This window comes from Juglans regia, chromosome 7 (genome assembly GCF_001411555.2).
Source record: "Juglans regia cultivar Chandler chromosome 7, Walnut 2.0, whole genome shotgun sequence".
NCBI lineage: Eukaryota > Viridiplantae > Streptophyta > Magnoliopsida > Fagales > Juglandaceae > Juglans > Juglans regia.
Genome location: NC_049907.1, coordinates 36,608,818 through 36,631,802, shown reverse-complemented (window position 1 = coordinate 36,631,802; position 22,985 = coordinate 36,608,818). Strand labels below are relative to the sequence as shown.

The 22,985-nt window shown below is 34.8% G+C and overlaps 2 protein-coding genes across 3 annotated transcripts; one reads left to right on the top strand and one right to left on the bottom strand.

Moving 5' to 3' along the window:
- Positions 1 to 3,817: 3,817 nt before the first annotated feature.
- Positions 3,818 to 13,520, bottom strand: LOC109010454 (cyclin-T1-5-like). 2 transcript variants are annotated; one of them, XM_018991298.2, is made up of 7 exons: positions 13,365 to 13,520; positions 11,921 to 12,485; positions 11,751 to 11,832; positions 11,025 to 11,159; positions 10,215 to 10,390; positions 4,765 to 4,910; positions 3,818 to 4,422 (listed from the first exon to the last, which is right to left on the bottom strand). In XM_018991298.2, exons 2-7 carry the CDS (start codon positions 12,475 to 12,477, stop codon positions 4,391 to 4,393), a joined length of 1,128 nt encoding a protein of 375 aa, XP_018846843.1. In that variant the 5' UTR covers positions 12,478 to 12,485; positions 13,365 to 13,520; the 3' UTR covers positions 3,818 to 4,390. The 2 variants fall into 2 exon arrangements, with proteins under 2 accessions (XP_018846843.1, XP_018846845.1); XM_018991300.2 differs by lacking the exons at positions 3,818 to 4,422; positions 4,765 to 4,910 and adding an exon at positions 9,185 to 9,719 and having other exon boundaries at positions 13,365 to 13,511.
- Positions 13,521 to 18,723: 5,203 nt separating this feature from the next.
- Positions 18,724 to 20,583, top strand: LOC109010455 (probable membrane-associated kinase regulator 1). The gene has a single exon (XM_018991301.2). It carries the CDS (start codon positions 19,208 to 19,210, stop codon positions 20,219 to 20,221), a length of 1,014 nt encoding a protein of 337 aa, XP_018846846.1. The 5' UTR covers positions 18,724 to 19,207; the 3' UTR covers positions 20,222 to 20,583.
- Positions 20,584 to 22,985: the final 2,402 nt, after the last annotated feature.

The window sequence follows — 22,985 nt, the reverse complement described above, 5'->3', positions numbered from 1 at the left end:
TTTTCATTTTAGGATAGGTTTATTACTTTCTTGTTATCCTCTTGCTACTTCTTTATTTTTTTTTATTTAATAATTAAGAAAATAATTATAAATAAAATTATATATTTTTTAAATATAAAAAAAATATTTAAAATAAAATAAAAAATTTAAATATACTATAAAATTTGGCAACCTATCTTTTTCTTTGTTAAAAGTTTTAAGATGGATTTGAATGTTGAAATGAGTTGAGTTGAATTGAATTGAGATAATAAAATATTATTAGAATATTATTATTTATTATTATTATTATTTTAAAATTTAAAAAAATTAAATTATTTATTATATTTTATATTAAGATTTTAAAAAATTATAATAATAAATTGAAATAAGTTGAACTTCTAAACCAAACCTTAGTTTATATTGAGACATAAATTTAAGTATAATGATACACTTACGTTTTATCGCCAACTTGTTTGCAACTCAGTCCATGTGGCCTTTTTTCTGTCTTTTCCTATGAGTGTAGGGTAGTGTCCTCTGAATCCATGTGGCCCGCCGTGCACGCTAGCCACGATGGTAAAAGACGACGACGTTGTTTTGTGTTTCTTGAGTGTGCGAGAAAGAAATGAAATGGGAAGAAACAGTGTTTCATTAATTGGTTCTATCTCGAAGGTAATCTCAAACTTTTTGATTGAAAATGAGAAACAAACACAGAACTTCCTTTAAATGTAAACCGAAATTTTTTAATAAAAAGAAATGTTTTAAAGATGAAAACAAAAGATCAAATTTCTTCGATACGATGAGATTGCCCATGGCTAAGATCGGAATGTCATGTTGCTTGACGTAGCGAAGATTGGTCGCTACTAAAAACGAGATCGGAATTTGCAGGTTACCAAATCAAAACCAGAGATTGGGGAGGGAGGAAGAACTTGAGCTTCTTAATAAAAATTTTTGTAGCAGACATTGTTTTAACTTTTCAATAAATTTTTTTGTGGTGAACATTGTCTTAACTTCTCAACAAATTCTCTCCTAACAGGGAAAGCATTCTGTAAACAAAATTTGAAGGCCCCTCTATCTTTCTAGGGAGGAAAGATACGAAACACTGCTATGGATACTAAATTCAATAGCCTATTTCTATTTTATTAAATACTAAAATAACAAAATAAAACACATTAATAACTAACTACTACTAACCAACAACTAAACTATAAAACCACAAGCCTCGGTGCGACCCGAACGTCATGTCCACCGCAAGCATCGGCATCTCGAGCCCTGACGGCACCATGCACGGACACAACAACCTCTACTACGCAGGTAGCACCTATGCGCGAGTACTGGTCATACGATATCACCGCCCGCGCCCCCCACTCTCGAATAGCTCTTGTCCCAGATTGCGTCCGATCTAAAGACTCAACACTTCACTTGAGTCAACAAAAGAACAGAAAAATAGAAAAACAAACACAACAAAATACTAGAATAGAACAACAAAGAAACAAAAAATCAAAACGAATGAACAGTGCACGATGTGTCGGCAGTGGCACGTGCAGGGAACTGGTCACTCGGGGAGGAAGACCGACGGTCAGTCTTGGAAGCCCCAAAGTCAGGGAGTCCAGAGAAGCCGAGAGTGGCATCGGCAGAGGACTCCGTGGTGGCGCGTGATGGGCACGCATCGACGAGATCTAGAGTTTTGTCCCAAGCATGCAGGCTACGCTCCTCTCCGATGAACCCATGCTCTTATCACTTTTTCAACATGCACATAACAATTTTTTAAAGAGAAAATCTCAACTTACAAATGAATCTTACAAAAAAAATTATAAATTATTGTAGTTTAATATGATACATTAGATTATTATATATTTTTTATTATAAAATAAATCTAACATATCACGCTAAATTATATCATTTTGTAAATTTATTTTTTATCAAATCTCTTTGTAGATCTAATACTTCATTATTTTTTTTAAAATAAATTAGAAAAAAGTTAAGAAGAAATCCTCTGTTGTATTACACTCCACTCAACTATTATTTATTTTATAAGATCACTTTAAAATGTATTACTTATTTTATAAGACCGCTGTAAAATGTAAAGGGCGTGATAGGTAATTTACATTTTCTTTTATTTTTTTTCTTTTATTTTTGCTCAACATTTTGGAAGAATATTCAGTTTTCGTGCTCCATCCATTTGAGCCGTCCTACTAAACCATCATTCTCAACTCTAGTATTCCCTCGAGCTTTTAGGCCATAACATTAGTCAAGATTGAAGTTTGCAGTACTTATTACCCTTCAATTTTCAGGCAGTACAACTCATTAGGGTTGTTGGCAATACTAAACATCATTTAAGGGAAAAAAAATAGTAAGAATTGTAAGGGATAATATCTCAAATCCAGACAGATCAGGTCTAACCCACCAAATAGTCATCATTAAAAAATAAAGAAAGAGAGATGAAAGGAAGATAAAGATGGGACAAGGGAGATCAATTTATCAGGAGGAAAATATAGACAATGTTAATAGAAAGTGAGAAATTGAGAGGTGGTCAAACACGCAAAAATGAGGGGAGTCACTCCTCACTACTGCAGGGAGGCAGGCAGAAAGAGAAATCAAATAAAAAGAGGACTTCGACTTCTTCTTCAATTTCTTCAACCTCGCAACAGGGGTTCCGAAAAAAAGAATTCCTCCAACAAATAGATTTCAGAGATCTCCATTATACAATGAGGATGAAAGACTACGAGAGACTATAAAACAAGCATATTATTATAAATTTCTCCTCTCCAATTGCCCCGTGAACATAGACAATATGTCGAACCACGTAAACCTATATATATCTCTCTTTATTTTTTCTGTACTTATTTTCCTTTCACTTTCACCACTATGGATATATGCATAGACACTATACAGCCACACAAAACCACTGCCAGGAGCTTCAGACCACACCGATCAAGGCTCAGATCGTCATAACATGTTGAGAATGACTTTTTCTCCTCTTTCGGCCTATTGTGCGACTTCTATCATTAACAAAAATGGCAATAGTCCACCCATCTAATTTCTACTAAACCCTATTTTCTGTGTTGGTTATTCAACATTCTGGCAGAAGAAACTGTCTTCATTCTTATCCTGATTATTGTTACAATCCGATTCGTGAACATTTACTTCCACGCTCCCTACAAAGGCAGGCTCCAAGAAAAGCAGCAAATAGCTTGCGTGTCACTTACAAATCCGATCTGATTTTCTTTCCCTCATTTGGAGAGGAAAAAGAACGACTGAATTGTACTATGTTTTAATAAGGGTTGGTAATTCATGTCATCGCCTAAGAAAACCAACAATAAAACGGGGTGACCAAGCATGTGCCACTAAAAAGAAACACAGGGAGGAAGAGGAGAAGAGACCTTGCTACAAGGAACGGTTTGAAATAAACAATATCATTTTTCTCAAGGAAAAAAGGAGAAAAAAAACAATACAAGTAAACAAACTTACTAAAGACTATAGTCATCAACTCTCGAAATGTATTTTTTGCAGATCTTTCACCCATTTTTTCTGAGAAATACTTTAGCCAAAAATAAATTCTATAAAAATAAATTTATAAACTGACGTGACTTGATGTGTTACATTATATTGTTTATTGTAAAGTAACACTAACGTATTATATAAAATCATATCAATTTGTAGATAGATTTGTTTTTGTGGAATCTCTTAATGGTCGTAATATTTCTCTTTCTTTTCTTGTGGATTTGGTATTTGCCGCTGAAGTTATGAGCAATGAGCATAACTCAATTTGCTGCTTGTAAAAATACTACTCATCAAGACAAGTTCTGCTTTCAAGGTACTTCAGCCAACCTTCCCTCCATATAAAACAGCAAATATATAACAAACCAAATCAACCCCGCTTTATGCACTGCAGGAAGGACTCTTTTGGCATCACCAATAAATCAACCCTTCTTTATATTATATTCAATAACAACATACCTGAAAGTCCAAGACAAGTTATCGCAAGCGGCTTGTAATCTGGGCAAGCCACAATCCACAAGAAGAGATGGAAACACTCAAAAGCAGCGAAAACAAGGTCCTTGCAGATCCGTGAAACAATCTTGTCGTTTATTCTTTTTGGACTATCCTTTTCAGGAATGCCGAGAAAAAAGGGACCACCTTCTTTTTCTCAACTCATTTGAACGATTTTTTATCTTGTAGTGGCACAATCAGTCCCTCAAACACATGGTTCATCTCCTCTAATTTGCATACTGGTGATCTATTTCCTATCAATCTTCTTGCACTAAAACCTAAACTATGCAGATGATTGTTTCATCATTTCATAACTCATATATCCCAACTTACAAGAATATTTACCCACAAAACCTGGAGAGTACCATCGCGATAGAACTGACCCAATTCTATGTCCCAACTCAGTATTCAGCTAGCCTTCTCAGAAAAGCTCCATCAATTGCTGCGATACATCTGCATCAAGTATGCAAGCATTAATTAGCATCCAGCACCATTCTTGCCAAGGGCTTAAGCAAATAATTATTCAATTTTAGAACATAAAGACTGATGCTTCTAGAAGATTTTATCCATATTAGGTTTTTATGCTGTCATATATTAATGATGACAATGAACTTTGGCATCCATCAGAGAATTGTAGTATTGTAGAGTGTGGCACACACTCAAGAAGTCAAGTTCTTGAAATGCAATGATGATAATTTCAGTTTCAGTTTCAAAGATTGCAAAGGGTCACCTAACCATGCATAACAGAATACATTGAGCATAAGTTCAGGAAGTAAATCACCACAATGGTAATACCTTGAATAATTTCTGGTGTCGTTTGGAACTCCTGCCAGATATTTTGATAAGAAGTAAGATCTAAATTCAGAAACTTAGCAGCAAGGAAGACGGCTCCAGCAGCAATATGATGAGATTTGAATTGAAGCCACAGTGAGCTTCGAAGTCTGCAAAACAAAGTATTCAACAACTTTAGAAGGCGATAATATTAAAGCAGCAGCACGTTCACCATTAATAAAAGCAGGGAGTGTGATACATGAATAGTCAAACCAACCATCTGGGGCAACACAAAAACAACATTCATTTCCTCGTACAATGAAACACACATTTCCACATTGCCAAATCATGTCAGCTACAAAGGTACAACAGTTATCCATAGCAGAAGCTAAAAGAAATAAGAAAATTAATCAGCCATTCATTTCAACTCAAATGAGCAAGTCAAGTTATTTTTCCTTACCAACTAAAAAAGCAGCAACTCAGGTAGAATAGTATCCAAGAATCTCTGCAGGATTGCTGATAGAGTACCAAAACTATAGCAAACAAGTTATACTCATCTAGTGAATACACCAAACTCCCAGGAAAAATTCTGCTGCTTGACCTTTTAACTCCAGAGATATACAAAATTCAAATGAGAAAGCAAATAGGAAGTAACTGTTCATTGTCATCAAACCTCTTAAAGCAAATGCACATATCCCGGCTTCTGGACAGGCTGGTTGACACGCATGCTTTCGTGCTAATCTAGCACGCATATAAGCCCCACTATAGAATACCACCCAAAATTCTCTATTGTAAACAGTATCACAGGCATAGATCACGATAGAAGCATCATTAGTATCATATTGAATGAAACATTAGGCACACCAAGAAAAAAAATAAACATTAGGCACGATCGCCATGTATCTTTTTTTATTTTTAATAAACAATTTTTTTTTCCTTTCATTGAAGTAGTCTTTAAAAGTAATAGATGCATAGCATTGCCCGTTGATAAGCTTTTCGAAAAAGCAGAAAAGCATGTTCTGCAACATGCAACAGAATGATTCTCAATAAGAGTTGCTTTTGCAGACGGACAAGGGGTTTTGTAACAAGGGAGGAGAGATAATTAGAGGAAGAAAAAAGGGCAAGTACAGACGTTACTGACGAGAATATGTGAGAAGGGGGGGGAGGGGGGGAGTCTTCTAAAATATTAGATACCAACTTAAGAGTGGTAAGGTTTCAACATATAAACCATTTTTTTGTAATGTTTTTTTCCTTGAAACCTCAGCAATATCAATTGAAAAACTACCCCTCGTTGGGATAGTCACAGTAGATAATGCATGTGTATGCACAATGAAAAGTTTAGAAGAATTTGCACAAAAGAAATAAGTCAGGGAAAAAGACAACTTTGCAACTTTCAAGTGACCAGGGACAGACTGAGAATATGGCTTCAATTCTTTCCTTTTTTCCCGTTTCATTCCCACAAGGAGAACCTTTTTAAGAGGGGGAAATTGATAACATTTTGAAACTAAGACACTCTCTAAACAACTTAGATGGTCTTTGGGGAGATGGCACAGCCCTCCTCCTTGCCGAACAACGGCCATGGAGATATTGAAGAAAGCATACAAATGCCGCTTTTCACTTTGAAAAAAATAAAGATGAGCAAATATCATCCCATTCCACTCCTTAAATTTGTAAATCCATAGATATGCAAACTTTGAGGAAGAAGAAAAGCATGATCTGATAGGGTGCAGCGTATTGGTGAAAGGACAGGCTTTGATATTTTAGAGTCCAAAATATCAAAGGCATCAGTCAATATACCTTGAAACAATTCTTCATTACTTTCCAATATCAACAACTTCAAAAGCTTATCAGGTTATTTATAACACACACACACACACATGTATATATATTTTTTATGAGTAAGAAAGAGTGTGTCGATATATATACACCTTAAGAGTGGAAATGGCAAAGTAACATTGACAAAAATGAAAATATGATTGTATTGATGACAATGCTGATTAAAATGGTTATAAGATTTCACAAGTAATTAGAAAGGAATAGTTCATTAGCATGAACGGATTGATTTTATTCTTCGTACCTTACATACTTTTCATCGATATTTAATATTAGGGCATCTGAATCATGAGGTTATGCCATTTTGGGAGATGGAGAGGAAATTGGTCATGCAGACACCTTTTTTTTTTTTTTTTGTAAGTATAAACATCAAATTATTGGAATTAATAAATGTGTAATTAGCCTCAAAAATACAATGAGAACTGTAGATATGGATAGATGGAGGCACTTATGTAAGGTTTATTTGGTGTGGGAATAAAAATCATAGTTGTGAATTTCGTACCGTACCGGCCAGTACAGCCGATATATTTCATACCGGCCGGTACAAGTACTATATCTATTTCATACCGGCCGATATTTCGGCCAGTGTTTTTTTTTTTTCAAACTACAAACTTATTTTTTAACCCCCAATTCAGATTAGACTATCTATAATTTATATATATATGTATTTATATATAATTTATTTATATATGTATTTATATATAATTTATTTATATATAGACTATTATTTTGGAATATAATTTTTATATATAATTTATTTATATATCGACTATTCCGAAATGTTATCCCAAAACGCTATTCCGAAACAGTACCGGTACTGAAATATTTCGTTCCAGTGCCTTGACCGGTACAGCATCTGGTACGGTATTCAAAACATTGATAAAAACGATAAGCAGTGTGAACATCAACATCAAAATTTGATGCATCATATGATAAAGCGTTAAGCTATAAGTGAAGAGTTCACAAAAATTTTGGCAAGCAATAGTAACAGCCATCAATGTTTACATCATAGTTTATAATGAATCAATGAGTGAATAAAAGAAGAAGAAATGACTCCCACTTCATGTTTATGCTTCTTTTTTATAAGTAAACAAAATTTTATTGAGAATAAGAATAGGCAAGAGTCTATGTAAATGAGACATATATAAGAGTGCCACCTATGCATGGTAATCTAGTGATACTTATGCTTCTAAGACAAGGAAAAAAAACAAGGAGATTATTTAGATACAGTTTATATTACATTAGGGCTGGTTTGGTTACACAAAACTAAACTATCTCATCTCATCTCATATAATCATTACAACTTTCCCAAGCTCCCACACAAAATATAATAAACAATTTAACTTTTTCAAATCCCAAAACAAAAATTATATTAAAAAATTATATTATAACAATATTTTATTCAACTTTCAACAAAATATCTCATCTCATCTCATCCTATCTCATCTGAACTGCATAACCTTAATAAGAATCTCTCTTCCCTTCTCAAGATGCGGGAAGAGACATCCAGTCAACTCCTCCAATTTTCCTCCTCCTTTAAAAGTAATATTGAAATGGCATAGTGTTCATTATTATGTTTTTCCAAACCAAAAGTCATATATAAATGTGTTTAATGAATGCCAGAAGATAATTCTGTTCATAAGATATGTTGGCAGAGTAAACACATAACCCTAACCTCCAATCTATAGGCTTTGGCTAAGTCATCACATTTCCCTGAGAATCTCAACACATCAGAACTATATAACTTCGTCAATTTAATCCATGTAGAAGATAATGGCCTTGACAACAACCACCGAATTGAGAAAAAAGTTTAAACATATTTTTACTTTCTAATTGACCTACCCAACAAAAAAAGACCAGTCTGCACCTGTTAAGCATCAATAGATCACAACTATTAGAAAAGACCATTTAATTTAACGACGCTGGTGTTACTCACCAGCCAACCACTAGCCTCTAAGCTACAAACCATGAAAATAATATAACATAAATGGCAGGGGGTAAGACTGTCCTTTTTAGCACATTGCAAAGGCTGATCCTTTCAGTAACAATCCATCCCAAGTGAGTGGTACTAGAGAAATTTTTAGTCAGCCATTCTTTTCAACGGGCAAGAGAAAAATAATAGGAAATCAAGTCTGTCCCAAACCGCAAGAAACTACTGATAGAATACATCAGATGTGGCACTTCTACATTAAGAAGCAACAGTTGGAGCAAGGTTTTCACTCACATAATGCTTGGTTAAAACTTAAATCAAATTCAAGTTCCTTATTATCAGAGAAGTTCATTTGAAGTACTAAGTACGAGAGGGTGAAAGAACACATACTTGAGTTTATCAAAACATCCAGACTAGTTTGGAAAAAAACAAAAAAGGGTGCAAAATTAAGCCAATGGTTCAAGGTTTCATGGCAGACAAAAACAACTTGGCAACATGTTTGGGTAAGCCCAAATATGCCCCTAGCTAACTGAACCCTAACCAGGTGGTAAGCAAACTCAAAGGCAACAAAGAGAGAAATTCCTACCCAAGAAGGTCAGTATGGACAGCAAGTGAAAGTTGCCATGCCTTAAAAGTGTAAGTTTGTGTAAGAAGTCTAGAGGGCATTCTTTTTTTTTTTCTCTCTTTTTTTTTTAGGTAAAAGTCTACGGGGAATTCCAAACAGATTCAAAGAAAAATGGGAGGAAAAAAAAATTAAAATGGTAAAGAAAAAATGGTTTTGCAGGTCCTGTGGCCATCCTTTTTTTTCTTTCATTGGCATTGGGTGTCTAGGAACAACGTCCCGACTGATCCTGGGGGTGCACAGACCCTCAGCATGGCATTTCCCGCAAGTGCACCTCAGGTAATTCTAGGGGACAATCCCCCAGTCCGATGGCCCCTAGAGATTGTTTGCACCCAAGGAATTTGAACCTTAGACCTGGGGGGAGCATACCCCCAAACCCAAGGCCTTTACCACTTGAGCCAACCCCTAGGGGTTTCCCATGGCCATCTTTAGTAGCCAATGACCAAAATCATGGGGTTTATTGGTGAAAAAGTCATCAACACCACATCAGCGGTTCAACTTCAGGTGTAAAACAAAACTTTCCAAGAACAGCATATCAATCCGCCAGGTAAGAAAATCATACATGCGAGCACGCTAATCAATCTTGTGTGGACCCTGCAATTATATGCATGCCAAAAGAATCAATATCCCATACGAGAATAACTACAGAGTAGTTTCTCAAAGAAGAAAATTATTGAGACAAGCAAAAGTCAATTTTGAATTGCCCAAAGAAAAGGGAAAAAACCAGTGTAGCCATCCCATTGGCCAGAACCTCCTCCAGAACCCAATCTGCTCTCTGGTTGACCTTCTTCTAAGACCCACTGCCCAAATCCTGTTTCCTACACTACGTGTTCAACTAAACTACTTCGAAAGGATACAAATTTATGACAATGGACAGGCCCAAACCACAAATGAAAGAAAAGGTCAGAGTCAATGCATTAACTAAGATCAGCAGGTTCAAGGTGCACATCTTCAGGTGAAATTCAACATGAGCTAACTAGACAGCCAATGCAAATATATTGCACTAGTAGGAAATATAACATTCGATTAAAAAAGAAGAAAAACTATTGAAAGCAATTTTTTTAGAACTATTGAAAGCAATAAACTTACCCTTCACTGACCAAGTTCAATGCCAAATTGACCAAAACAGTTTGTGAAAGACCTAATTTGTCAAGAACAGACGTAAGAGGAGCATATGGATGCTGCACATTAAGCTCAAAATTTAGAGTAGACAGTATCCTATGCTCAGCCTCAATCACTCGTTCCCGATAAAGCTCAAACCAGCCCTGTTTAATACAATACATATCATGTCAGCATAGGTAGAAGTTGCAGTTTCAAATTATTTTTTATAACCAAAAATACATTTTAGAAGCATATTAATGGACACAATAAACATGCAGTAGCAGGAGCCTTACTTCTGTACACAAAACGCCTTAACTTTGAATTTAAATGCACAACAGGAAATACCATTTAATTTAAAAGAAGGAGTGTCAAACATCAACGGTGTGGTTCCTCAAACAATTTTAGAATTTCTGAGCAATCAGAAACTGCTTTTGATGTGACATATTCTTAAGGTAAAGCCGAGACAAATCAGTCCTTCAAATTAAAAACATATTCTTTCTCAGTTCAAATTAAAACATAAATGTAACACAAGTGGTAAAGGCCTTGAGCTTGGGGGTATGCTCCCCCCAGGTTTAAGGTTCAAATCCCCTTGGGTGCAAACAATCTCTAGGGGCCATCGGATTGGAGGATTTTCCCCTTGAATTTCCTGAGGTGCATTTGCCGGAAACTCCTTGCCAAGAGCATGTGCACCTCAGGGATTAGTCAGGACACCATTCCTGGACACCCGGTGCCAATAAAATAAAAATAAAAATGAAACATAAATGCCAATGATTTGTTTTCCTTAATGAGGCTACTTACAGTAGGAAGCAAATGGGACAAGAAAGAAACATCCTGCCTACGGGAAATTTCACAAGATGCTCTCAGCACATTGTTTAAAGGGCGTGGAGTCTCCTCAGACTTTGCAGCGAGAAAAAGAGTGGCAGTAGCAATCAACTGCAAAAGAGATAGATCAGAATCAGTAAGTAATTTGCCACAAGATTGAAAAAATTCATTTCAAAGAAAATGTCACAGTGTGGCAGAAAATGAAGCAGCCAACAGTGTTTGGACAAAACGACATCTCCCCCCCCCCCCTTTCTTCTCAAGATGAGAGTGTGAGATCAAATGCTCAATCTCGTAAGGATAAACCAAGAACTCAGATCAGGATCATAGGAGCCATTGTCAACTGAAGCCAAATTTATAAAAATAAAGTACTTGAAAGAGTGAAGAATATTAAAAAATGTTGGAACAAGAACATAAATCAACCCATGAACAAAAATAAATACAACAAGAGCATCTCATCCTTTCAGAAGACATCAACATCCTTCATTATAAACTAGAATATTATCCAAGTCTCCCTTGAGATGAATGCTCTAAATAGTACAGGTTCTGGGAAATCATTATTTTCTGACAGTGCATGCACAATTTTATATAGGTCACAAAAGTAGAACAAGTTTTCCTACCAATATCTTACTGAGTTCTTGGTCATCTATTCTACAAAAACTTGTACAGATGTACTGCAAATTTTACTCATAACAGTAAACTCACAAATCTATCATGGGAAGCATGTGATTGTCGAACAAAAAACCGGTGGCACAGAACCATGGCAGTGCCAATAGTGGTTTGGGGCCTGCAAGATGCATGCCACAGAATGTCAGTTATATCAAACAACCTTGCAAAAGAAATAATAATAGTCCAGTTTGAAAAGAAGAGCTTACAATTCGAGTTGCAATCCAAGATTCTGAAGGAAGGTGCAGTACGAGTACCGCAAATGAGCTTCACGAAGAGCATCGATACCATCTTTTCTTGACGGGGAGTGTCTCTCAATCTCATCCCTTGACATGAAGGCTGGTTCATCATCTTCTAATTGTGAGCGGTCACGTTTAAAGTTAGTGGACATAGAGGCCTCTGCATTGGATCTTGTAGGACAGACTGCATAATTGCAGGTTGAAGGGGCCAAATCATATGTCCCAGGCAACACATAGTGTCTCCCACTACCTCCCCAAATAGAAGCTGAAAACTTTCTCCTTTTCAAAGATGGCACTCCCATGCCATTACGATTAGCATGAGTGAAATTTTCCGGCTTAACGTGATAAAAACTGTCATTATGCGGCCAAAGTGTCCCTGGGAAGTCATTGATATTCCTATAATTCCTATTGCTATAATTGTTCCTTCTATTCCTGTTGTTGTTGCTGAAATTGTTCCTGCTGAAGGAGGACCGATAGTCATCATTAGTGGTGCCTCCTTGCGAATGGAAATTCCATGGAAAAGACATTCCTGTTCCTGATATATAATAGAGAAGATAGAAAATTTCAGAAAATTTAAATGCAAATATGATTTGCTTTAACAGTTTAACAGTTACAAACCCAGAGTCCAATGACTGCCAAGCAATCATTAACATGTTTGCTTTTTGTTAAATTTACGTTCTTATTATTGTACTCTTCTTATTATAGAAAGTACAGCTAACGTTTCTTAGCTTTAGAAATTTATAAAGCTTAATTGGGTACCGTATTGACATTTTTTAAAAAGTTCTGATTATACGGCTCTTCATTAAATATTTGGTGGAAGAAGAAAATTTTCATTTCATATTAAGAATGTATGAAGCAAAGCAGTGAGATGTAGAAAATCTGGGTAACTAGACCCTGAACAATCAAGGGTTTTCTTGTATTTCTTTTTTCTTTTTTGGATCGGTCCTAGGCCCTGATAACTCAAGGGCTTTCTTACCAACATAGTTTTGTTTTTTTTATTACGGCGTGAAACCACACCAAGGCAAAGCCCACCCTTAAGGAATAAACACAGATACATGATCCCACCCACAAAAACGCAGATACTCAACCCAAGCCTGCACTTTGATCACTAGAATTGCCTTCTCACCAACAATAATCTACCCTAACATATATATATATAAATAATACGTATTAAAAAAACATACATATCAATAACAATCATAATAATAGTAACAATAACAAACCATAAACGACGTCAATTCCATAAATATTAGAGACGACGGTCATTAAAATTAAAAAATATATATTAAAATGAAACAACTCTAAATGAACAGCGAAAATCTCAAAGGAAAAAAGATCAAACCCCTGGAAACGAAGAACAACAGCCAAGAAAAAAGGTTTAAAAAACGAAGACAAAGATAAGAACAATATTTACCTGACAAGCGAGGAAATAGATCTGAAACTGCGTGAATTTAGATTAGGTTAGGGAAGAGACTAAGATCGAAATTGCGATGCGACTATGGTTTGGTGGAGGAAAGCGTGATAAAGGAGTCAGAAGAGAGAAAAGGAAGGCGAAGCTAAATGAGAGGATAAAAGCACCGAGGGGATGTAGATATGTATATATCATAGAAAGTAGCACCTGCGTGCCGCTTGCAGCTTACCGCTGCAAGTTACCGCTAGTGTAAAATTAGTGTTTTTTTTTATTTAATTTTTTTATTCATATTTTTTTATTATTTTAAAATAATAAAAATATATTAATATATTTAAATTATTTTTTTAATTATTAAATAAAAAAAATTAGTAAGTGATCAAACTGAGCGATATGATTAAAACGACAGACTAATTTTATTGATATCATATATGAGTTGGACCGTAAATATAAATATATATATATTACACATTTTAAAGAGACCGATAAATATATTAGGAAATTGGAATAAAATTATTAGCTACATATTACATATTAAATTTATCATATATATATATCATATATTTATTATCAAAAAATTAAAAAATATGTGATATAAAAATAATAAATATATTTTTTCTAAAATTATAGGGATAATAAAAGGGCGTTGGTTTGCTTTATCGGTATTCGGTGAGACTCTGTACCACCAACTACCTACTCAATCCACCTTTTCTTTTGCTGCTGTGATTTTCCGTATCGGTTTTGAACACCGATGCAGTGGAGGTTTGGTTATCAAAAATCTTTTAATAATATTTTTAGCTGTCATCTCATTTTATTTATTAATTTTTTAAAATTTTTTATATAAAATATAATAAATAATTTAATTTTTTTAAATCTCAAAATAATAATAATTTTAAAAAGTAATATTTTAATAATATTTTATTCAATTTTCATCTCAACTCATTTTATTTCAACTGAGTATTCAAATCTCTCATAGAGTTTGTGTTATATAACAACCCAACTCAATAATTTTAATATTGAAATATTAGTAATTTTTATTGAACCTAAATTATATTTAATTGATCGTATTGGATAAGTTATTGAGATTAATTAGGAGTCTTAATTAGACTCAATAACTAGGTTAAATATCATTTATTATTTATTGAATGAGTTAAACACATTTTATAATTTAAAAATCGATTATTAGAAATTTATTTCAATTTAAAATTATCACTGATTGAAATCCTTTATGCAGTCTCAATCACTGTTAATTCTACATTAAATAAACTACTAGAGTATATCTTTAATTTCAAACACACCAGAATTACAATTCTATAATCCTCTTCAGCTTAAATTTCCTAAACCCAACTCATACCATCATATAAATAAAGTCTTATGTATTGTACGTGCACCTACCTCTTCAAGTATGGCCTTTTTGTTTTTAATTTTTTTTTTTTACTTTCAGCATGTCGTAGCCTCATCTTTTCCACCATGAAACACAGCAAGATCACCATCGTTTCTTCCTCCCTCCTAATCACGACCACCATTGTCCCTCTATCACACCGTGATTGATTTTATATTAAAACTTTTAGTAAATAATGATACAAAGTAAACAGATTGATCATAAAATTATGATTAATATACATTATCTAGTAATATATATTATTAAAAAATCCAATTCTTTTGAAACTATTGTTTATGTATCACGCATGTCATGATATTTGCAAGCACGTCATTCATCATGTTTTATTTCGTATATTATAGTCATATATGTATTATGCATTTCATGTTACATAAAACACGAAAGATTTCATAAGATAAAGTGTAAGATAAGTTCAAAACAATTAATCAAATGATCATTCAAATGCACGGTACCAATGCAATTTCAGAATGGATGTGCAAGTCACAGATTCAAGCGTGGTCTACTATAGTATGTTAGAATACTATCAGCGACTCTCCTTGCAGCTGCGGGACGTGTGGTCAGTGCAGAACCTCATACACATAGTTAAGTGTGTTGGCCGGTCAAATTAGTCATATAAATCATACCAGTCAATTAATTCCGATACATTAGTTATGCATAGTATAAACATCAGTATAAGCAATCATGATTTTATTCTCTATGCATAAATTTTTTTATGAAAAACTTTATGTTAAGTATGTTTACGTTATGATGAGTTTCTTATTGAGTTATCGACTTATTTTAATTTGTTTTTATGTTTTTAAAACCATTTCAGATCAAAATATTTATGAAGGTATAACTGTAAGACGAGACTTAGTCTAGGGAGCCATGACAATGACCTAGATAATGTATAGAGATTTTAAGTTATAATTTTTTTTGCACGAACTTTAAGAAATTTTAATAAATATTTTCGCATACTCTCTATTATAATTTCAATATTTTTAATAAATAATGATTTTATTTATTACATAGAATCTCTGTATTTGGCACTAGTATAAGAAAATATGTTTTAGTCAAGTTCAGTGATAGTATTTTGGCTTTTCCAAATCTCTAAAAACGACTTTATTAATAACCGCCGTGGGGAGCGGGTGTTACATGTTATAACTTTAATAAAGTTGTCATGCAATCACAAATATTTAAAAATCTTTCTCAGTTTAAGCATTCAATCTCAAGGAAAAAAAAAAACTCTTAAAAAATTATATCCTTGTAACGTTAAAGAGACAACGTTTTGTATAACTATTTTACAGTGTTATTTTACAGAAAAAAAAAATGATGAGATCTTATAAAAGTAATGGTTGATATTTTTATAAAATAATGGCATTCCTGCAACTTCGATTTAAATTGAGAGTAAATTTGTAATAGAATTATTATGTGTGATATCTCATATGACATGGATAATAATGAGTGATGTATGAGATTCTATATTGTTTGAGAATAAGAAATTCTTACTCTTTATAAGATTGCAATTGTATCATTGATTAATTATTTTGAAGTATATGTCATGTGGTTTGAACCTCCTATTAGGATATTACATTATGTCTATAAAGAAATTTGTAATATAAATTCTTACATTTGATGTGATTTAATACAATACATCAAATATATTTTATAATAAAACGAATTTTACAATATAATTTATTTAAAATAAAGTTGTTGAAATTTGCATTTTTTTTTATAAAGGAAGTCATAAAAAAGTTGTCCCCAACTCCCAAGTCCCTATTAGGGGTGATTAACGGTCCGGTCGGACTGAACGGACCGACCGTTTCAGTCCGGACCGGACCGAGACTTGGACCAGTTTGATCTGGTCCACATTTTAGAGGATTGAAAACATTCGGTCCGGTCCACGGTCCAGGATTTTTTCAGACCGGACCGAATGAAAAATAAAATAAAATAAAATATTTTTTATATAATAATTGTACAATTAACAATATAAATTTTTAAATATATTATTAATACTTGTTAATATTCTATAAATTAACAATATTTTATATATATCTGCATCTAACCTATCACTATTAACAATATAAAATTTTAACTATGCTATTAACACTTGTTAATATTCTATGAATTAATAAATATATAATATTAATTAGTTAATTATATAGTAATTATATAAATTAATAATATAATTTTCATCTAATTTATTATCATTGACCATATAAAATATTTTTTTATTGAGTTTGTTACATAATCTACATTAATAAGTCACTTAATTTAATTTAATATTTTAAATATTTTTTTTATTAATTATTTAAAAAAAAAAGTTGGACCTACCGGACCGGACCGGTCCGGAAAAATGATGGATCGAAAATATTCGATCCATCGCCGGACCGGACCGGACCATTTGCAGCCCTAGTCCCTACCACTATTTCTCCAAGTCCACACCACGGAGCCGGCGAGTCCACGATGTATTGGTAGGCCATAGCCGGAAAGGGCCGAAACCGGGCCTAAATTAGACAAAGGAAGGATCTAATTTTAAACAAACATAGGCTTCAAACTCCTTGTCGGGCTGTCATAGTCATGTAATGTATCAACATTCCAAAGCCCACAAACAGCTCACTGCCCAAAATCTTTTATTCCGGTCAGCTAACTTCTACTATTGAAAAGCGTTATCGTTACAAAAAATTCTATAAAACTATATTCAGATATGATTTTAAATATAAATACATTAAATCTAAATGTAATTTGACAATCTAACCTATTATATAAAACCACGTTAATTTGTAGATTTATTTCTCTTTATTATATTGTCTAGCGTTATGTTGACCACTGAGTTGTTTATTCTGAACTACTTTAGTTTAGGGTCACTGGATCAGCTCTCACAGGCACACAGCCAGCGCCATTCACGGAAGCTGATATGAATATGCGATGCAAGTTTTGTAATTTACATTAATGTACAAAAGTCTCATAACAATCCATTTCTGTTATCTAAAGATCAATAAGCTTTCGAGTGATGATGGTCAAGTCCCACGTATTGTCTCATGGACTTAACTAACCAAACTTTTAAAGACTTTAGGGACGCACACCCAAATTCATGTCACACTAGTTTCAACTTTTGCTTTTTAGCACATTAGGTTTGACACGAAACATTATTGGCATGCATGCATGATGGGGACCGATGAAAGCTATAGACTGATGATCTGTTAATCCAGCAAAACATCATTTTGTAGTTTGCATCTATGCAAATCGTCAAACGTGGGCTCACAGGAATCCATTTTTTCTTCCAAAACATCCCTCTCCAATTCCCTTTGGATATATTAGACCTCTTTCGGCTCTTCTAATTCCTAGATCTTGATGCCTCGGCAGCCAAACCTCTAATGAATCACCACGTATATGATGTATATTTAATCTTCTTTTCATAATATTAATGGATAATCTTCGATGCCAGCTCGAACAGCTCCAGCCTCCATGCATCCTAGATGACATGATTGGGTACTTCACTTCGATGCATTTAAGGTACAAATAAATATGAAAGCGTGTTTTCAAAAAACGCATTAATATCAAGAAAAAGAAATATTATTTTCCATTTACTGCAGTGGAGAGTCTCCATCAGGCCAGCGGGGAAGCTCGACGCCCGACGGCCTTGTTTTTACTAATTTTGATTTGTAGGTTTTTCTTGGATTTGGCCGCACAACCTGTACTACTACTAATTAATGCATAAACCTCTATTCCAGGCAAAGCATCTAATTAAGTTAATGCTGCAGATCCAGCGGTGAAAGCATCTTTTAAGTTTATGCAGATAACTATAAAGAATCAAACAAATTAGTAAGCTAATTAAGTGAGTCACGTTGACCCATAAACAGATCGAACAAGTTACAACTATATATATATATATATATATATGTATGATCCGACTCAGCTTCATTGCCTATACTAATTACCACTCACAAGAGTATTAGCCCGACGTAAGTAGTATTTAAGTAATAAAAGAGATGTAGACCCCGCCCTCTAATTGAAGTCTAAAGTATGAATTAGCTCAAAACTTTATGATCTGAGACCCCACTTTTCACGTTTAGGGCACGTGACACCTAGCCACATGCAATCCCAACACCGTTACACATGCAGCCTGCATGGCTGCATCACACACATTGCACCAGAAAGGAGAGAGAGATCCCTCTCATCAAACTACTACCATGTGACCTGTTCAGAACCCAGATCCACCATTTTCCATTTCCTAAACCAAGCTATATATTTAACGTGCAGAAGTTACAGAAACACATGGTGGTACGTTGTTTCCACGCCCCACCTCTGCGCGTTTGGGGACCTGCAAAATATTTGTTTAAACCACAATAATAAGAAAGTTAAACAGCCATCTAGTGACTCTAGTCCCTCCCACACTTTGCTCTCGATTCAAAGTCATCTCTTTCTTTCTCTAAACACGTACAGAGAGATGATGTAGCGGCAAGAATCGATGGGGAAGAGAACGGAAAAAAACCCCAAATCCCATACTCTCCCATCCTCGCCGTCTCACTCTTTCTCTTCCTCTTCCTCCTCAGATTTCGAGTTTACCATTTCTGTCTCCCCTCGCAAAGCTTTCACCACTCTCTGCCCAGCCGATGAGCTCTTCTACAAGGGCCAGCTCCTGCCTCTCCACCTCTCTCCCCGCCTCTCCATGGTCCGCACTCTTCTCGCTTCCTCAAGCACCTCCTCCTCCGACACCACCACCACCGCCTCCCGAGACTCCACCGGCAGCTCCAACGACTCACACTCCTCTTTCAACAGTGACCTCGTCTTGCTCGTCGACTGCGACTCGTCCAGACCCAGCTCGGTCACCGAGGACGACGACTTCAAGCGCCTTCACAACCCTAAACTCCAAAGTCAAATCCATTTCGGCCACCAGATTAAGAAGAGCAAGTATTTCTCCTTCTCAAGATTCTCATCTGTATTCCGAAAAGAACCCAAAAACCGTGACCCCGATAACGTATCCGCGTCTTCCGTTAAAAGAATGAGCACCACGGCTAAAGAAGTTATCAGAAGGTATTTGAAAAAAGTGAAACCGTTGTATGAAAAACTATCCCAGAAACAGCAGCAGCAGCAGCAAAAAATGGGAGGAGTTCCGTGTACGATGCTAGCTACCGCTGTGTCTTTGCCGTCGAAAGCAGAGATATCTGCAAAAGACACGGAAATATCGGGCAAAAGTACGAGGAAAGAACAAGGCGGTGGATTTTCTCACTCTTTCTCAGGCAACTTGAGGTATCCAAGAAGGAGAAGCTGCGTTTCAAGCTGTCCGTCGTCGATGCGTTCGTCGCCAACTCACTCGGGGGTTCTTAACCGTACCGGGTATACGGGAACGGGCAGGGTTGGAGGGGTGAACTACACCGACACGTCGTCAATGGAGGAGTTGCATAGCGCTATTCAAGGAGCAATTGCCCATTGCAAGAATTCCATGATTCAAAACAAGTCTATGCTCAGTAACGAGATCTGATCAAATCTGAGACTGAATCAACTGAGATTTAATTTAGTTTATTGTGTAACGCCTCTGTGTTTGTAGTTTTTGTGATCTCAGACACAAAAGGATGAGGAAAAAAAAAGTGTTTAACCTTTTTGTTATTTTTTCCCCCTCTTTCTCGCCTGAGACCAACGTGGGGTAAAAGCTGCAGCATGCATGTGATGGTATTTGTTGGATTTGCTCGTAAATTTGGCATCTAAATCCAACTGATCTGTGAACCTTTCTGTTTCGTCTTTGGAACTTGTAATCGTTTTAGGTACTTCGACAACGAGTGTTTATCTCTGCACCTTTTGTCATTTCTTATTTTCTTCAGTTCAACTGTTTTTTTCTTTGGCTTATTGAGATAACATTTACGCCATTAATTTTTAATTACATTTGCCGTCTTTCTGAAACGCATACTAATCCTGCTGCGCATCGTACTGTTATTTTTACAAATTTGATCTGAAAAAAAGAAAAAAAGGAGTTCCAGATCAACTCTTCCTGCATGGATCAATATAAATCATATTATATAATTGTTGAACCTTATATATTGTAAGAAAAATCTACTCTAAATATTTAACTGATTTGGTTAATTTATATAATCTTGAAATTATTTGCCGAGAAAAAATAGTAGGTTCATATATTTTGTGCGATTAATGTACTAGTTTACCTTCTCTTATGTGCATGGGTTTTGAATAATTCTGATTATAGAGTAATAGCTAGCGTAATGCCATACATACAAACATAAATATATATATATATATATATATATTAGGGCTGTGCAGAAAATTCTATGACCCGATCCGTCCGTATGAACCGACCCGACCCGATCAAAAAAACTGGTTGAGGAAACTTGCGGGTCGAACCCGCTGAAACCGCATATTGACGTTTTAAATAGGAAATACAAATTAATCTGTTCACAGGTGAATTTAAAATGCTCTGTGGTAAACAAACCCTAGAGGAAGCCGACAAAGAAGGGGAGTGGGAGAGAGCTCGGAGAAGGAGACCTTTCCACCATTGACGAGTTTTTCCACCATCGACGAGTGAGTTTTTCCACTGTAAAACGAGTTCAAAGTGAGGGCAAGTAGGAAGTGGCGGTGGAGCCCTGGACTGAAGAGGAGGAGGTGGCTGGAGTGGTCTAGTGGAAGAAGAGGGTCTAGTCTGTTGGGCGGCTGCAGCCATTTTCGCTTGACCCAGACTTTTCTTTTGGATTCAGATCTACTCCTCATCTTCTTCAATATTTTTCTCACCTTTTCTCTACTGGTGATGATGAAGATCATAGTGCACCATTTCCTATGGAAAGCATTGATTTTTAGTACTATTTTCCTTTCTTTATTTCTTTCATTTGTTATCTTTACATCTTTAGCTGCATGTGCATTGTTATCGAGCTTTTGAATCGAATTTTTGAAGTGAAACCAAAGGCAAATGGAATGTGAGAACGAGAGAGATTCGGGTTTTGTATTGATCGATCTGGAGTTGATTCGTTTGGCTGCTTCCAATCTCTGGTCGGGTCGGCCCATATCGGGTTGGCTTGTCCTTGATTCGGGTCGGGTCGGATCGGGCCCAAACATGGATCGGGTTGGTCGGGTTGCAGTCCTAATATATATATATATCTTCTTATATTTAAAAGCATTTATAAGATATGAACAATAATGAACATAGTAATTCTTGTTTAACATTTTTATTCCATCAATGCTCTTGGTAGTTAGTTGTTATTACGATTTTAGCCTTACTTTTTGTACTTTACTTTTCCATTTATACTTTGTCAGCCACTCTTATTTGATTTGTCATTACGGTTTTAATTTTCTGATTTTGTCAGCTAACCCTTCATCTTAAGTCTCTAGATTTGATCCGACGGTAAAGATTAAAACATTGAAAATAAACTAAATTAAATAGATAATTAAAATATAAATATCATAGTATAAGTGGCTATAAGATATGAACAGTAATGAACAATGATGAACAATAATGAATATTAATTCTTGTTTAACATTTTTATTCCATCAATGCCCTTGGTAGTTAGGTGTTATTACGATTTTAGCCTTACTTTTTGTGCTTTACTTTTTTCATTTTCACTTTCTCAGCCACTCTTATTTGATTTGTCATTACGGTTTTAATCTTCTGATCTTGTCAGCCAACCATTTATCTTGAATTTCTAGATTTGATCAAACGGTAGATGTTAAAACATTGAAAATAAACTAACTTAAATAGATAATTAAAATATAAATATCATATCATATATTTAAAATTAATTTTAATTTATAAAATACTAATTTTTCATCATTAAATAAATGATGAAATTTTGCTAAATATTTTTAAGAGAGTAAGACTATATTTAACTAACATCTAATTTAATTATTCAAGAATTTGTGTTGTATATAGAGAATCACACTTTATTTACGGTTTGGACATATTATTTTCAAGAATTTTAATTTTTCTTTCAATTAGGCAAATGTGAGAAACCCGCGTTGCACGTTAAACCACTGCTAGTAAATATATATATATATATATATATATATATATATATACTTAAAAGAGATTATCGGTAAGTGAACATGAATGAACAGTAAACTTTGTTTAACACCTTTCATTTCGTTTATAGCTATGTGTGAATAGAACTTTATGGAATAGATGGAGAAGTCGATCTGGCCTGGTTGTCGAATCTCTCAACAAACAAATACCACTTCTTTTAACGATAGGTTGCCAAAGCAATAGAAAAATTGACACTTTGATTTCGCTACCGATGCATGATGGAGAAAGA

Coding starts and splice junctions, on each gene's coding strand:
- LOC109010454 (XM_018991298.2), bottom strand. CDS start 12,477: ATGTCTTTTCCATGGAATTTCCATTCGCAAGGAGGCACCACTAATGAT. Junction 11,833..11,920: donor CTTGGATTGCAACTCGAATT/GTAAGCTCTTCT, acceptor TGCATCTTGCAG/GCCCCAAACCACTATTGGCA. Junction 4,911..10,214: donor TTGAACTTGGTCAGTGAAGG/GTAAGTTTATTG, acceptor TTTGTTTTGCAG/ACTTCGAAGCTCACTGTGGC.
- LOC109010455 (XM_018991301.2), top strand. CDS start 19,208: ATGGGGAAGAGAACGGAAAAAAACCCCAAATCCCATACTCTCCCATCC.